The sequence below is a fragment of the Microcebus murinus genome, chromosome 6, assembly GCF_040939455.1.
Source record: "Microcebus murinus isolate Inina chromosome 6, M.murinus_Inina_mat1.0, whole genome shotgun sequence".
NCBI classification, from domain to species: Eukaryota; Metazoa; Chordata; class Mammalia; order Primates; family Cheirogaleidae; genus Microcebus; species Microcebus murinus.
Window position 1 is genome coordinate 95144497 of NC_134109.1, and position 15665 is coordinate 95160161.

General features: G+C 35.0%; 1 protein-coding gene across 1 annotated transcript in view; it reads right to left on the reverse strand.

Moving 5' to 3' along the window:
- ADAM10 (ADAM metallopeptidase domain 10) overlaps window positions 1-15665 on the reverse strand; it is a 138360-nt gene that overhangs the window by 31031 nt on the left and 91664 nt on the right. Inside the window, exons 8-10 of the mRNA XM_012783034.3 lie at window positions 15078-15261; window positions 7505-7668; window positions 1752-1935 (exon numbers count right to left, since the gene is read on the reverse strand). Coding sequence (XP_012638488.1) covers window positions 1752-1935; window positions 7505-7668; window positions 15078-15261 — 532 coding nt within the window. The remainder of the gene's footprint in view (window positions 1-1751; window positions 1936-7504; window positions 7669-15077; window positions 15262-15665) is intronic.

Consider the following 15665-nt stretch of genomic DNA (forward strand, 5'->3'; position numbering starts at 1 on the left):
TGCACACATTGTGAATGTAATTAATACCACAAAATTGTATACTTCAAATTGGTTGAAATAGCAAATATTACTTTATATATATTTTAATACAATAAGAGAAAAATAATTTCATAGAAGCTTTATTCACATTAGCCCAAACCCAAAAGCCCAGGTATTTATTAATAGAAGAGTAGATGAGCAAACTGGGATACATTCATACAACTTAATACTACTCAACAATAAAAAGAGGCAGGGTACAGTGGCTCACACTTGTAATCCTAGCACTCTGGGAGGCCAAGGCGGGCAGATTGCTCAAGGTCAGGAGTTTGAAACCAGCCTAAGCAAGGACGAGACCCCATCTCTACTATAAATAGAAAGAAATTAATTGGCCAACTTATATAAAAAAAAAAATTAGCCGGGCATGGTGGTGCATGCCTGTAGTTCCAGCTACTCGTGAGGCTGAGGCAGTAGGATTGCTCGAGCCCAGGAGATTGAGGTTGCTGCGAGCTAGGCTGACGCCATGGCACTCACTCTAGCCTGGACAACAAAGTGAGACTCTGTCTCAAAAAAAAAAAAAAAAACAATAAAAAAGAGTAAAACACTAATAATGAACCTCAAAATATTATACTGAGTTAAAGTAGCCTTCCACGAAAGGGTACAAACCGTATCATTCCATTCATATGGAGGCAAAACCAATCTATGGTGAAATAAATCAGATAATGGTTGCCTATGGAGGTGTATTAGGAAGAGAGATTGATTGGGAAGGGGAATAGAAGAACTTTCTGAAGTGGCAGAAATGTTCTGTATCTTGGTAGGTACTTAGTTTGCACAGGTAAATGCATTTGTGAAAACTCATCAAATGGGCTGGGCACAGTGGCTCACGCCTGTAATCCTAGGACTTTCAGAGACCAAGTGGGAGGATTACTGAGGTCAGGAGTTCGAGACCAACCTGACCAACACTGCAAGATTTCATCTCTACAAAACATTTTAAAAAATTAACCAGCATGCCTGGAGTCCCAGCTACTCAGGAGGCTGAGGCAGGAGGATCGTTTCAGCCTAGGAAGAGTTGGAGGCTGCAATGAGCTATGGTGACACCATTGCACTCTAGCCTGGGCAACAGAGTGAGATCCTATCTCAACAAACAAAACAAAACAAAACAGAATAACTCATCAAACGTACACTTAAAATTTGTGCATTTTACTTATGTAGAAAACAGAAAAAGAACTCGAAACAATACTGAACCCTAGTTAATGATAGGCAGGCTAAAGTGTTTGGGAGTGAAGTATACTGATGGCCACCACTTACTTTAATACATTAACTGCCATGTGAGTTGTATTTAACTCACACCAGTTTTGAGCCTGGGGCCTCGTGAAGCACGTGTAATTCATACGTCCCTACCTTGGGAGCTGTGTGAACTATTTTTCAAGTAGCATATAACTCACAAGCAGAAAACAATAAAAAATAACCAATTTTTCATTAAATTAGAAAGGATCATTTTGTTTTCAATGTTTTTATTTTATTTTTATAATAAAACACTGTGGCCCCAAGTAAAAAAATTTTTTTCCTAGTGTGACAGTTAATGTATTAAATTGCAATAAAAATATAGACTGAAAGATGGACGGATCAATAAATATGTGATAAAGCAAATACAGCAAAGTTTTAACAATTATACAATATAGGTGATGGGTATATGGGTGCTTACTGTATAATTCTTTCAACTTTTCTAAATGTTTGAAAATGTTTATAACAAAATGTTGGGAAAAGATACATACCAACAAAACAGTTGTTTCTCTTCTTCTCAAGAACTTGGCTTATATTTCTAATACTACAGAGTGAAAATTTATTGTTGTTAAGTTTGTCCCCAGATGTTGCTCTTGCATACATGATGTAATTGCCATTTTCTTTTTGTCCTAAATTCTTAGATTCTCCTGGTGTGCACTCTGTTCCAGAATCATGCTGTCAAACAGAATATAGAGTTATATAAACAGGAAGTAAAATAAGGTTTTCAGGTCATGTGATTAAATGTAATGTTCTCATCAAAAAGAACAATGGAAGCTTATGGACTCTCCTTTACAAAGGATCTTATAATTGTTTTACACTGTGAGTAGGAAAACAATTTGCTCTTCTAGGAGCCACTGTCTTAGAAAGGAAGGAAAATCAGTGGAGGTCTAGCCACAACAATTTATAGCTTTCTAATAGGAAATAGAATTGAGGACAAACTGTCATAAAAATCTATTAAAAATAAGCTCACCTACTTTTAAAACTAGTAAAGTAATATAACCTACTTTAAAATTACTAAATATTCTTTAAAATATATGCTAAATTACAGGTTATAACTAATTCAGGGAGACAGAGGTGGGGAAAAACAAGAAAGGAAACAAAATAGACTGGTGTGGAGCTAAGCACACATACAACAGGAATTGAAGACAGCTAACTTATTAACCAGTATGCAAGAAAGAAAAGTAAAAATGCTGACTAGGGATAGAAACAAAATAATCTATTTTAAAATGGAAATGAAGAAACTCCAAGAGGAAAAATAAAAATATTGCTTTGCAGAATAAACAAGTGGCAGAATTCTGTGTATGTGTAAATTCACAGAAGTGGTATTTGGTTTTGGTAAATTCTATTGAAGTATCAGATATGTACAGAAAAGTTCCAAAGCATAGCTTCCTGAATTTTCTCAAAGTAAACACATTTATGTGACCAGTGCTGAGATCAAGCAAACTAACCCAGCAGCCCCTGCCCTCCTTGGGGATATGCATTAAAACAAATTAACAAAGAAACAAACCTCATACAGTGCTCCTCAAAAAGTTCAGAATATATCAGAAGGGGTGAAAAACATTGGGTTCTAGAGTAATAGTTCTATTTATTTTCAATCTTATTTTGAATACCCAACAAGCCTATTCTCCAGAAAGAAAAGGATTGCCTAATGACATGCTGTTTTTTTCCCAGAGCACATCTTTCATTTTCTACTCCCCATTCTGAGATGACTGTTAAAAATATGACTGCTACTATCACACCTTTATTCTCTCTGATACCTCTTGGCTTTCTCCTAAACTTAAATTCAGCACTTAACAACTCTATACTATTCTCCAATATTATCTTGCTTTATGTTTTTATTCCATAGAATTCAATTTGGTTTCTGATAAGACAGGGCACTAGAATTATTTTCAACATTAGAATTTTAGAAAAGGAAAGAAAAAATTCCAATACTGCATAACTCATGATGTCACTACAGAATATTTTACTGCTTTTCAATTCAATAAATATTAGTGAGCATCCACTGTTATACAAAGAGGCATTAAAATATAATATGAAAATATAAACATGAGACAATTATTATCCCTAGCCTTTAAGGAACTTACATTCTGTTTAAAAATGATAGTAAATTGTGATATATCTGCCTGGTCTGACTTGCTGCCCCATAAATCCATTATAGACACTGCTCATTAATTATTGCTTTATTAGCCCCAGGGATATTACAGACCATCATTAACAGCATGGAAGGGGTAAGAGGTTGTAAACAACCATGCCAGTTATTTGCCATCCTCAGATAAGGGAATAAAACAAGCAAATAAGCAAAACATAAAATAGAATGTGAACACTATCTTGCCTAGACGCCAAAAAATGCTATGAGAATTCAAATCACAAGAAAGATTTCATAAGGAAACTATAATCCTAGATAAGAAAACAGAAAAATGTTCTAATTATAAAAACAATACATGATCTTACAGAAAATTTAGAAAATAAAAAACAGATAAAGAAAAATTCAATCATAATCTACCCAAATAATAAATATTATTAACATTTGGTCTATTTTCTATATAGCTAGCTGTATCATAATCTAATATAAAATTTGTACTATATCATGTATAGTTATATGTATGTTTCTTTCAGCTTAACAGTCTAAGTTGTACACTGCAAAGCTTCAGTTTTAAATGACTTCAGAGCATTCCATAATATTTTCATATTGCATGGCCATTAAAAATGTTTTTCTATTATAAATAAAACTGCAATGGTTATATTTTCCTGTTTTAATTTTCAAACACAATAACTCTTTAATAGATTCTCCATTTATTTCTTTCAGTTGGATTTCGAGAGGTAGAATTACTGAGTTAAAAAGTAGAACACTTTAAGGGTCCTGATACATATTGCCAAATTTCCTGAAAAGGGGCCATATTAACATCATATAACAACATGGATCAAGATTTCAACAGCAAAAGATGGCAAGGAATAAACTTCCTGGCAGAAGAAAGTTTTAAAGGTCTGTGAATTACTTGATAGGTGAGGGGAGACAACACTGGAAATATACTTGGACTCAAATTGTGGAAAACTCTAAATCAGGGGTCCTCAAACTTTTTAAACAGGGGGCCAGTTCACTGTCCCTCAGACCATTGGAGAGTGCACACTTGTGGGCCTGGGACGGGACGAGTTGGCTGCTAAGCAGGACAGGCAGTGGTGGCAAAAACACCTGGAGGGCCGGATAAATGTGGTAGGCGGCCCGCATGTGGCCTGCGGGCTGTAGTTTGAGGATGCCTGCTCTAAATACTAAGATAAGGAAAGTTTATCAATAGTATCAGCAATATAGTGGAAATAACATTGTAAACAGAAATGGCATGATTAGAACTATATTTACACAAAGATTAATCTGGTAAGAGCGGGTACATATTAGAATTTCCAAATTAAGAGACAGGAACTTGTCTCATGATTACAACTTCCCACAGGAAAGCTTACAAAGCAGTTTATAATAGACGTACAACAAATACTTGAGATAGAATAAATATGAGGGATAATATCAACCACTCGGGGGAAAGTAACATTGACATAGTATAGATATATAACAGGAGGGAAAAATAGAGACTTCAGATAAAGATGTTAAGGGAGACAGGTTTAGGTGTTTATGGTTCTGGCTGATCTTATGATCAAATTACTCAATAAATATTTATCACACATTGCTATAGTTTGGATGTTTGTTCCCCCAAACCTCAAGTTGAAATTTGACCCCAATGCTGGAGTGGGGTTTAATAGGAGGTGTCTGGGTCATGGGAGCAGATTCCTCATGAATGGATTAATGCCCTTCTTGGGGACGAGGGGGGGGAGTGAGTGAGTTCTCACTCTATTAGTTGGAGCAAGAAAGCTGGCTGTTAATAAGAACCTCGCATCTCCCACCTTTTGCTTCCTATCTCACCATGTGATCTTTGCACATGCCTGCTCTCATGAGTGGAAGCAGCCTGAGGCCCTCAAAAAAAGCTGAATGGCTATTGGTACCATGCTTCTTACACAGCCTGCAGAACTGTCAGCCAAATATATCTCTTTTCTTTATGAACTGCCCAGCTTCAGGTATTCCTTTATAGTAACACAAAACAGATAAAGCATCTATTATGTATACAGATGGCAGAATTAGTAATATGTACAGAAGATGGGGTGTACTTGAGCATGGCAGAGTCTTTAAAAATACTGTGGTATAATAGGAAAAGACAGCAAGGGAGGCAAAGAATGTAAACCAATTTACCCATTAAATAATAAGCAGTAAATAGTACAACATTAATGTACTAAAAACACCTCACTGACAGCTGGGTAGGAAATAGATTAGAAGAGAAGTGAAAAGAGAATAGTCTAGATTCCCTACTCCAATGTGATCCAAAGACCACCAGCAGCAGTAGTGTATTAGAAATACAGAAACTCAGACCCCACCAAAAACCTACTAAAACAAACTCTGCATTTTAAGATCCTCAGGTGATTTATATGCATGTTAAAATGAGAAGCCCTGGATTAGAAGACAGAAGAGTAGTTGGAAGGAGACTACAATTCCCCCATAAGGCCTAGAACCAAGGAAACTGGGTGGGGGGAGGAGAGAAGATTTATCTGTCTTTGAAAATGCAAATTAACCATGAACAACAATTCTCTGCTCATCTCTAAAATTTCAAGTACTCTTTAAGAACAGATCACAAAAGCAGTCAAGAGGTAGAGAGATTAAGTACATTTTAAATACTTTATCCAGGAGTGTTGGTAACTTGTCAATTTCTCATCATGACTTAGAAGAGGAAAGACTTGCATGCAACTTAGCGAGATGGCATATACTTGACAAACTTGGGGAAATTGGACAAGTGCATTCGCAGATTTTAAGCTACTAGTATATTATTTACATTTAAAACCATAAAGCTTTGCATTTTTACAAGTGATAAGGTAAAAGTAACATGAATGTACATACCATTTCAAGTGAAGTTTTCCAAAGTGTTATTTTTAATAAGCTCTGCCAAAATCACTAAGAATCTTTCAGTATTTCATATTTCTGTGTTGATCTTTAGGTCTCTTAAAAATCAATATAATGGGCCAGGCACAGTGGCTCATGCCTGTAATCCTAGCACTCTGGGAGGTTGAGGCAGGAGGAACCCTTGAGGCTAGGAGTTTAAGACCAGCCTGAGTGAGACCCCATCTTTACAAAAAATAGAAAAATTAGCCGGGTGTGGTGGCACGCACCTGTAGTCCCAGCTACTTGGGAGGCTGAGGCAGGAGGATCCCTTGAGCCCAGGAGTTTGAGGTTGCAGTGAGCTACGATGATGCCACTGCACTCTAGCAGGGTGACAGAACAAGACTCTGTCTCAATCAATCAAATAAACTAGGCATTGAATAACATCAAAGATTTCTGTTAATTTTGTTAGGTGTAATAACCACATTATAGTTATATAAGAAAATGTCTATTTTCCAGAAATGTATACCAAAATATGTAAGGATAAATGAATTTGCTTTAAATAGCTTAGCAAAGAAAAAGAAAGGAATATAGAAAAGAGATATGGCAAAATCCTGATAATTATTGACTCTGAATCAAAGGTTGGCAAAGTGTAGCCCATGGCCTCTTTTTATATGGCATAAGCTACAAATAGTTTTTCCATATTTAAAAAATTGAAAAAACAATAAAAAAGAATATTCAACAGAGACCAAATACTGTTCCCAGAGCCTAAAATGTTTACTAACAGGCCCTTTACAGAAAAAGCTTCCTGATCCTTGATCTGGACAATGGAGCATAGGAGAGTTTATTGTCCTATCTTTTTCTACCTTTTTGTATGTTGGAAAAGATTTTTTAAATATCAATCTCATTCCACAGAGAAAGACAAATCAAGTAAACTTCAATAATGCTTTAACAGAAACAAAGCGGAAAAAAAAATTTTACAATTTGCTGAACATTCAAAATGTACTTTAAACAATGAATAATGATTCTCATTCAAAAGATATTTCAGTGCATTATGTACCAGGCACTGTTCCAGGGCCAGGAAATACAGATATTATTTTGTCTGAATAAGCCAGACAAAATTCTTTGCCTTCATAGAATTCTGGCATTGTTATGCTTACTTTTCTTATTTTAATCACAAATATTCTATCTTCCTCCCTTTCAGTATGGTCAAGTACAATACTATGTTCTGACATAAAAACTACATATTCATATGTATAATTGTTTTCACTGTAAACAGAAAAGAATTAGGCTAATAACTTTTAAAATAATTTCTGATAATTAGGCAATACTTACTGGAGATCCAAAGTTATGACCAACTTCATGAGCAAAAGTAATATGAGAGACTTTGGGAGGTACATGAGACCCATAGTTCTGAACAGTAATAATTCCAGTGTTTAACGACTTCTTCTTACCATCTGAATAGAGTTTACTTTTCTCACATATTCCTCCAGAGCTTCCTAATTCAAAACAAAACAAAAGAATAAATTAGGATTTACTTCCTTCCTCCCCTGAAAAACAGCCAACATATGCTTTAAATGAAAACATTTTGTATTTTGAATCTACAATACACTTGGTATCCAAATGTATCAATTATTCAAAAATTTCTCTGGTCCAAGATTAGGAAATCATTTCAAATACAAAATAAAAATTTTAATGGTACTCATAAAAAATTCCCAGGATTGAGTACACAGTCTTTGCAAAATGTTCTTTATAGTCAAAATGACCCCAAATTTTTGCTCCCATTCACTTAGGAAAACAATATTTATATTTCTTTAAATTTGAATATATTGATACACTGAGTCAAAGCCTATACATTTTCATCTTTTAAAAAGAAAATTTATGATTTAATAAGTTAAATGAATACTGAACAAAATATTCTCAAGTAGATTCTGACAAAGTCACTTCTACAAATAATAGCAGTGATGCATATGAATACATGATTCACTATCCTGATACAATACATATTTGTAAAAAAGAAAATAATTATGTCACATGAGTAAAAAAAGAAAAAAAAAGAGGGAGATGGAGAAAAGAAGGAAGAAGAGAAGGTGGGAAGGAAGAAAGAGACAAAAAGCAAATGTGGCAAAATCTCTTAGTAATTCACTATACTATTCCTGAAATTTTTTAGCCAGTTTGAAATTTTTTTCAAAGTAAGTTTAAAAATTGAATTATGATTTTCCAATGTGCTTGAAAACACTTTCAAATTTTAAAATAAAAACTGCATTTCTACTTATATAAAACATATTCAATAATTTTGTAATTTATCTGTTCATTAGTAGGAATTTGCGAGTTTAATACCAAAACATCAATACTTTCACATCTAAAAGCAGTTATAAGAAATCAGAAAAAAGAACAACTGGAAAATCAGAAACTACCTGTTCAATCCATGTATTTATGTACATTGCACTGAGAACACTATACTTTCTTTTAATTAATTTTATTACATAAAAACTTTTTTTTTTTTGGAGAATAGTACAGAATTTATTTTAGTCACCAGATGAAAAATGAGTATTAGTGGTAATGACTGTTTAGACTAATGAAAAATTGTGAAGTCTGTATATTTATTTATTTTTTTTATTTTTGGTATTAACAGATCAACACCTAAGTGGACATATAGGAATAACATTTATCGGGTGTCGGGCAGGTGAGAGGGGGGAGGAAGGGATGAGTATATACAAACACAAAGAGTAAGATGTGCAACATTTGGGAGATGGACACGCTTGAAGCTCTGACTCAAAGGGGAGGGGCATGGGCAATATACGTAACCTTAACACTTATACCCCCTTAATACGCTAAAATTAAAAAAAAATAAATAAAATAAATAAAAAAGTTTATTACATAAAAACTTTTAATGAGAAGTTCTTTAGTTTACATTTACATTTAAAAGGTGTCTCTGACAGATGTGGTAGCTCATGTCTGTAATTCCAGCAGTTTGGGAGACCGAGGTTAGAGGATCACTGAAGCACAGGAGTTTGAGATCAGCCTGGGCAACATAGCAAGATCATTTCTACAAAAAGAATTTTTTTTTAAATTAGCCAGGCATGGTTGCATGAGCCTGTAGTCCCAGCTACTTGGGAGGATAAGGCAAGAGGGCTGCTTGAGCCCAGGAATTCAAGGTTACAGTGAGCTATGATCAAGCAAGCCATAGCCCTCCAGCCTAGTAACAGAGCAAAACCCTGTCTCTTAAAAAAATATATGTGTGTGTGTGTGTGTGTGTGTGTGTGTGTGTGTGTATGTCCCTATTGATTGTTTTAAAAAATACAATCAACCAATTAGGGTATTCTGACAACTGATCACATTATTTCAATTAGCTTTCTATGCACAAAGTTACAACCAAGTTTCTAAACCATTTAAAAAGTTTTAATATTTTTTAACATAATCCCTAATAAAGTATATCACTCAAAACAGAAGGCAATTCAAAATAGATCTGCACAAAAGGCATGATATTAGAACTGTTCTCTTATTCCTATTAAATATAAGAAAATATATGGTAATAAAGCATAAATTTTAATTACTGGTACTATATATCATTTACAAAGCTGAAAATTATTAATTTGAGCAATAATTCTGGATCAGACAGTAGTACCACTCCCAGAAGGGTTATCAGGAAATATGAGAGGGCATTCCTTTGGCTTTCAAGTCTGGGAAGCCGTACTCACATGTACTAAGTACATCACTGGGTAGAGACCAGAGATGTTAAATATCCAAGGATCCAGACCTGCACAAACAGCAAGTGTGTTACTGCAATATTCTAATGATATAATTCTATCAGCCTTTGAAATTAGTCTTTTAGACTATGGGTTAAGAATTCAATAGGTTGTGAGTTATCCTGAGAAGTGTGTGTTGGGCTCTGTACATTCTCAAATTCTAATAATATCAGACTAAAATTTCTAAACTAAAAAAAAAAAAAAAAAAAAAAGAGAGACTAATTTCTACTGAATGCAAGGTGTCAAAAAATGTTCTTCACAATTGGTCAGAGGAATACTGAGTGGGTAAGGATTAACTATGAAGATGATGCCAAAGTTATTTGTTTAATGACCTGGATTTATTAAGACTATGTTCATTATGCTAACTGATAACAGTAAGATGAATAATATAGGAGCAGAATATACAGTAAGTCCTCACTTAACGTTGATAGGCAAAATGATGTACAGTAAGCCTTCAAATTACATCATTTCATTCAAGGCTGTTTCCTTAAAACGTTAATGAGAAAATAAAAATTGGTCTCATTATAGGTCATTTCACTAAAGGTGCAGTTTCCAAGAATCTATCGACAATGTTAGGTGAGGACTTACTGTACCTTACTTAATAAGCCAGCGAAATGGCCTTTCAAAAAGTGTGTCACTAGAGGGGTTCAGCAAATGCAGCAGAGCAAAGGGATTATCTAATTTAAGAATTTACTTTGTTAAGGAGCCAATGTTTCAGTCTAAATCAAATAAGAGGCTACAAGCTTAACACAGAACTGTTCTTAAAGAAAATATTAATCTTTCCGGTTTCATATTTAAGACTGACTTTATTTGGGGGACCAGACTCAATTTTTTGGCTCCATTTTAGGCCAAAAACTTTAGATATAACATATAACTTTAGATAGGAACCTCCAAGTCAGCCCAGTTCACTGGCTATTTTTACTTTTATAAAGTTGGGTAGGAGGTGTGTTTTCCTTATTAGAAAACCCAAGGCAGCACACAACTACAAGATAGTATTAAATAAAAACAAATAAAAAATAGTGTAAAAAAGACTTAAAGACAAGAAGCTTACTATTCAAATGTTTCAACCCTCATTGTTTTCCCAGCTCAACTAAGTCAGTAAAGTGGACTATAGCTAACAATCAGAGCAACTACTCTGAGAATTAACAAACAGAAGAGAACACAACAAAATCCTTTTCGCTACCACATATTGGAGTAGTGAGATATCTACAGAAATACAAATGAAATTAAGCCAAATAATACAATAGAACCAGGATGAACAAAGATTAGGCTCAACAGGCTAGGCAGGGTCCCTCACACCTATAATTCCAGTACTTTGGGAGGCTGAGATGGGAGGATCACTTGAGGCCAAGAGTTTGAGACCAGCCTAGGCAACAAAGCAAAACCCTGTCTCTACAGAAAAAATTTAAAACTCAGCCAGGCATCGTGGAATGAGCCTGTAGTTCTAGCTACTCAGGAAGCTAAGGCAGAAGGATTGCTTGAACCTATAAACCGGAGGCTAAAGTGAGTTATGATCATGCAACTCCACTACAGCCTACACGACAGAGTGAGACCCTGCCTCTTAAAAGATAATTAGTTAATTGACAATTTAAGCCTGAGCAAGAGTGAGACCCTGCCTCTACAAAAAAATAGAAAAATCAGTAAGATGTGATAATGTACACTTGTAGTCCCAGCTACTCAGGAGGCTGAGGCAGGAGGATTGCTTGAGCCCAGCTATGATGATGCCACTGTACTCTAGCCCAGGTGACAGAGTGAGACTATGTTTCAAATAATAATAATAAGGATAAATTTAAAATTTTTTTAAATATATAGCTTAGTATCATTTTATAACTCCTCTCTCTTAAAAAGAAAATAGATTCCAGCAACATATAACCTCTACTAAGAAGCAGGAAACATTTCAACTTATTAGAAACTTCTTAGAAAAGGCTAGGGTGATATAGTACATATATATGTGTGTGTGTGTATGTGTATGTGTGTGTGTGTGTGTGTGTGTGTATATATATATATATATATATATATATATATATATATATATATATATAACCTAGTATAAAATAACTCTCAAATGCACTGCCTCTAGAGTCAAAAGGTCCGGATTCCATATTCTGATTCACATGTAGCTGTGTGACACTAGGTTGTTCACAAAGTTTCTGAACCCGTTTCCTCACCTATAGAATGAAGATAGTAATAATACCTATACCTCATAGTGGTATTAAAATAATCAAGAAGACTAACTATAAACATTCCTTATAAAAAATAAAAATAAGATATAAGTCAAATACAAAACTCAGTTCAGCCAGTAAAGGCAAAGAGAAGTGGAGAAGGAAGTTGTGAGTGTTATTTCAAGACAGGTACCCTATGCTAGAAAACCTTGAGCCAAAGGAAAAAAAAATCTCTTCTCTTTCCTACCCTGGCCTCTATTCTTCTGTCTCTGCCTAGCTCATGGCCAGGAGTTCTTCGCAAAAGGTTTTTTAAGGGCTGGATTTGAAGATTTAACATAGAGTAAAGGAAGAGGGCATCTGATGCCTGAAATAAGAGAGGTAATATGGAAAGAAAAAACAGAGCAGAGCAGAGGAAATGGGAACAGAAGGTTAACAACAGCAGTCTTATTTTTCCATTTTGGTTGCTAAACACTGTATCTTTGCTCATAAAGTACACAGGAAGCATTCTACTTCACCCTTATAAAGAACCTAATGACAAGCCGGGCACGGTGGCTGACGCCTGTAATCCTAGCTCTCTGAGAGGCTGAGGCGGGCGGATTGCTTGAGGTCAGGAGTTCGAAACAAGCCTGAGCAAGAGCGAGACCCTGTCTCTATTATAAATACAAAGAAATTAATTGGCCAACTAATATATATAGAAAAAATTAGCCGGGCATGGTGGCGCATGCCTGTAGTCCCAGCTACTTGGGGAGGCTGAGGCAGGAGGATTGCTTGAGCCCAGGAGTTTGAGGTTGCTGTGAGCTAGGCTGACACCATGGCACTCACTCTAGCCTGGGCAACAAAGCGAGACTCTGTCTCAAAATAAAAAAAGAACCTAATGACAAAAATATAGGTAACACATCACACCATTTTCAATCCAGAACTCTGTCTACTGCTACCTCAGCAAAATAACCAACATTACCAATGGTGGTCCCAATATCTTAAACAGTAAGTGTCCATAAAACCCATAACCCCAGTCTAATTATTAGGAAAAACATCAGACAGATTCCAAATACAGGAGCATACTACAATATACCTGACCAGAACTCCTCAAAACTCCCAAGGGAGGAGGTGGGGACATGGGAATTCTCTAATTTGTTCAATTTTTCTGTCAATCTAAAACTGTTCTCAAAAATAAAGCTTATTTTTTTAAAAATTAAGTTGATGAATCTATAGACACGAGGATATCTGAAGATTAGGAAAAATTTGATTAAGTTGATGAATCTATAGACATGAGGATATCTGAAGACTTAGGAAACATTTGATCAAGTTCCCACAGAACCATTATATTCTTAATGAACAACAGTCTATAGTTAAAAATACAAAATGTTCAGAATGTACCTCAGAATGTAAAAAAAAAAGAAAAAAAAAAAAAAAGAAAAATACAAAATGGCAGGAAGTTTTTGGTTTGAGATCATACACTCACTTGCCCAGAAGGCATTTTGTGAGCAAGCTTTAGAGACAAAAATATTAATGTTATGGTTCTTAAACTTTAGTGTGCATAAGAATCACCTGAAGGGCTTGTTCAAACAAAGATTGGTGGGCCTCACACCAACAGTTTTTTATTCAGACTTGGATAGGGCCTATGAATTTATATTTTGACAAAGTCCCAAGTGATGCTGATGCTGCCAGTCCATGGACCACACTTTGAGAACCACTTATTTGTGTGAGACTTAAGAACAACTATATTAATAGATAATATACAAAGCAAAATCAAACGAATCCGTGTGTCTTTAGAGTAGTTATTAATGAACAGGGAAATGGAATCATAAACTTTTGTGATAAAATCATCCAACTATTCCAGGGGAACTATCATAGGAAAAAGTGAGCTGTACAACCTGCTGACAAGGCAAATAACAGCACAGATTATCATAAAAGACAAATATCCAAAAATATTGCACTATAATGTTCAGCCCATGACATAAACTTGTACCATGATGATATCATGAAATTGAGTACAGTTTAAAACATGGAAGAAAAAACAAAAGAAGCCTTGGAAATTACAAAAAGGAGATTCATTACTGGCTTAAAAGAGAGCAAGAAATATAAAAGAAAATATAAAAATATAGTATTACTTAAGATCTTAAAATATTCATAACAAATCAAAGAATAAACTTATAAGAATAGGAATAGAAAAGCTTGTCTTACTCTGGATAAAAGTCAATTTTTAAAAAAAGAAAAAAATGAAGTATCAGGAGAAGGAGGAATTGCTCAAACTCTACTCGGCAAGTCTGAGGTCCTTTCCATTCATCTTTCAATCAATAAATTTGTATTTCTCTAAACTATACTAATGATCTTACCATACTATAAATCACAGATGCTTCCCCCCTCCCCCCATCCCCATCAATGTAATGGGAAGGGCATTATCCTATTCCAGTGTTCTCAATAACAGTAGTTTTTATTTCTAAGGCTGAGACTCGGCACAGCGTGGGCCCAGGTGACGTCAGTGGAGCTGTGGGTACTGGGGGCTTCCTGCCGACATCTCCTTCCATGTAACACTTTCCTTTTGTTAAAATAAAGGCTAGAAATAAAATAATAATAAAAGTAAGCTTTCTTTTCTCTCACCTGCTGCTCCTAACCAGGGTTTTTCTGCTCTTTATCTCACTACAGAACAGAAAGCAAGAGTACAATTTTTCCCTTTTGACTCTAGGTCCCCTATTATTAACTTTTATGGAAAGATTATGTTTCCTTTTTGTTTCAAAAGTACCACTTTTTTCCATAAAATTACTTATTTCAGCTACTAAATGGATATGGAAATGTCAGGATTTTTCTCTGTACTCTTTTCAAAATAAAAAGCTGCTTCCTCTATTTTGCCATTTACATTACATCTTGCCTAACTCAAGTAGTGTAAATTAAGATATTGTACAGATATCACTTTCTCCTATATTTTGAAAATTCAATCTTTCCTGAAACTTGCTTTTTGTTTCAAGTAGTAAGTTAACACATAGTTAGGTAAACTACCTGAAGGTGCTCCAACCCAAGCCAGACCAAGTACGCCATCATCAAAATCTCGGTCTGTGAAGACATAGGCCAAACAGTAGTCATCATGATTCTGCTCAGAATTCAATTCCAGAAACTTCTCCACACCAATATTTGGGAAACGGAAAGGATTTGTAGGGTCCTTCTCATCAGCAGTTGTATTGATCTAAAATCCAAAACAATAATTTAAATAAGCAATTAATGTCAGCAGAGCCTTAGTGTCTCTGCTTACTTCCTTCTGCATATACCTGGACAATATGCTTATGGTCTGATGGAAACCAGGCCTGAATTAAGGCTTCTACAGTTGTTCCCACTGCCCCCATTCCTGAGCTGATCATAGAAGTCAAAAAAAAAAAAAAAAGGCAGGGTAGGGGAATTAAAATTGAAGATGTCAAATTTCTGAGCAAGTATTTACCAGATTCCTGAATACTAAATGTTTGGGAAAAAAGAACAAGTTTTGCCTTCAAAACCTCTAATAAAGGAAATACAGTTTCTCAAATTCAATCATCTGAACAAGTCTCCTTCAGTGCTAATCTCCTACATATGGTGACAAGTATAAAGATATAAAAC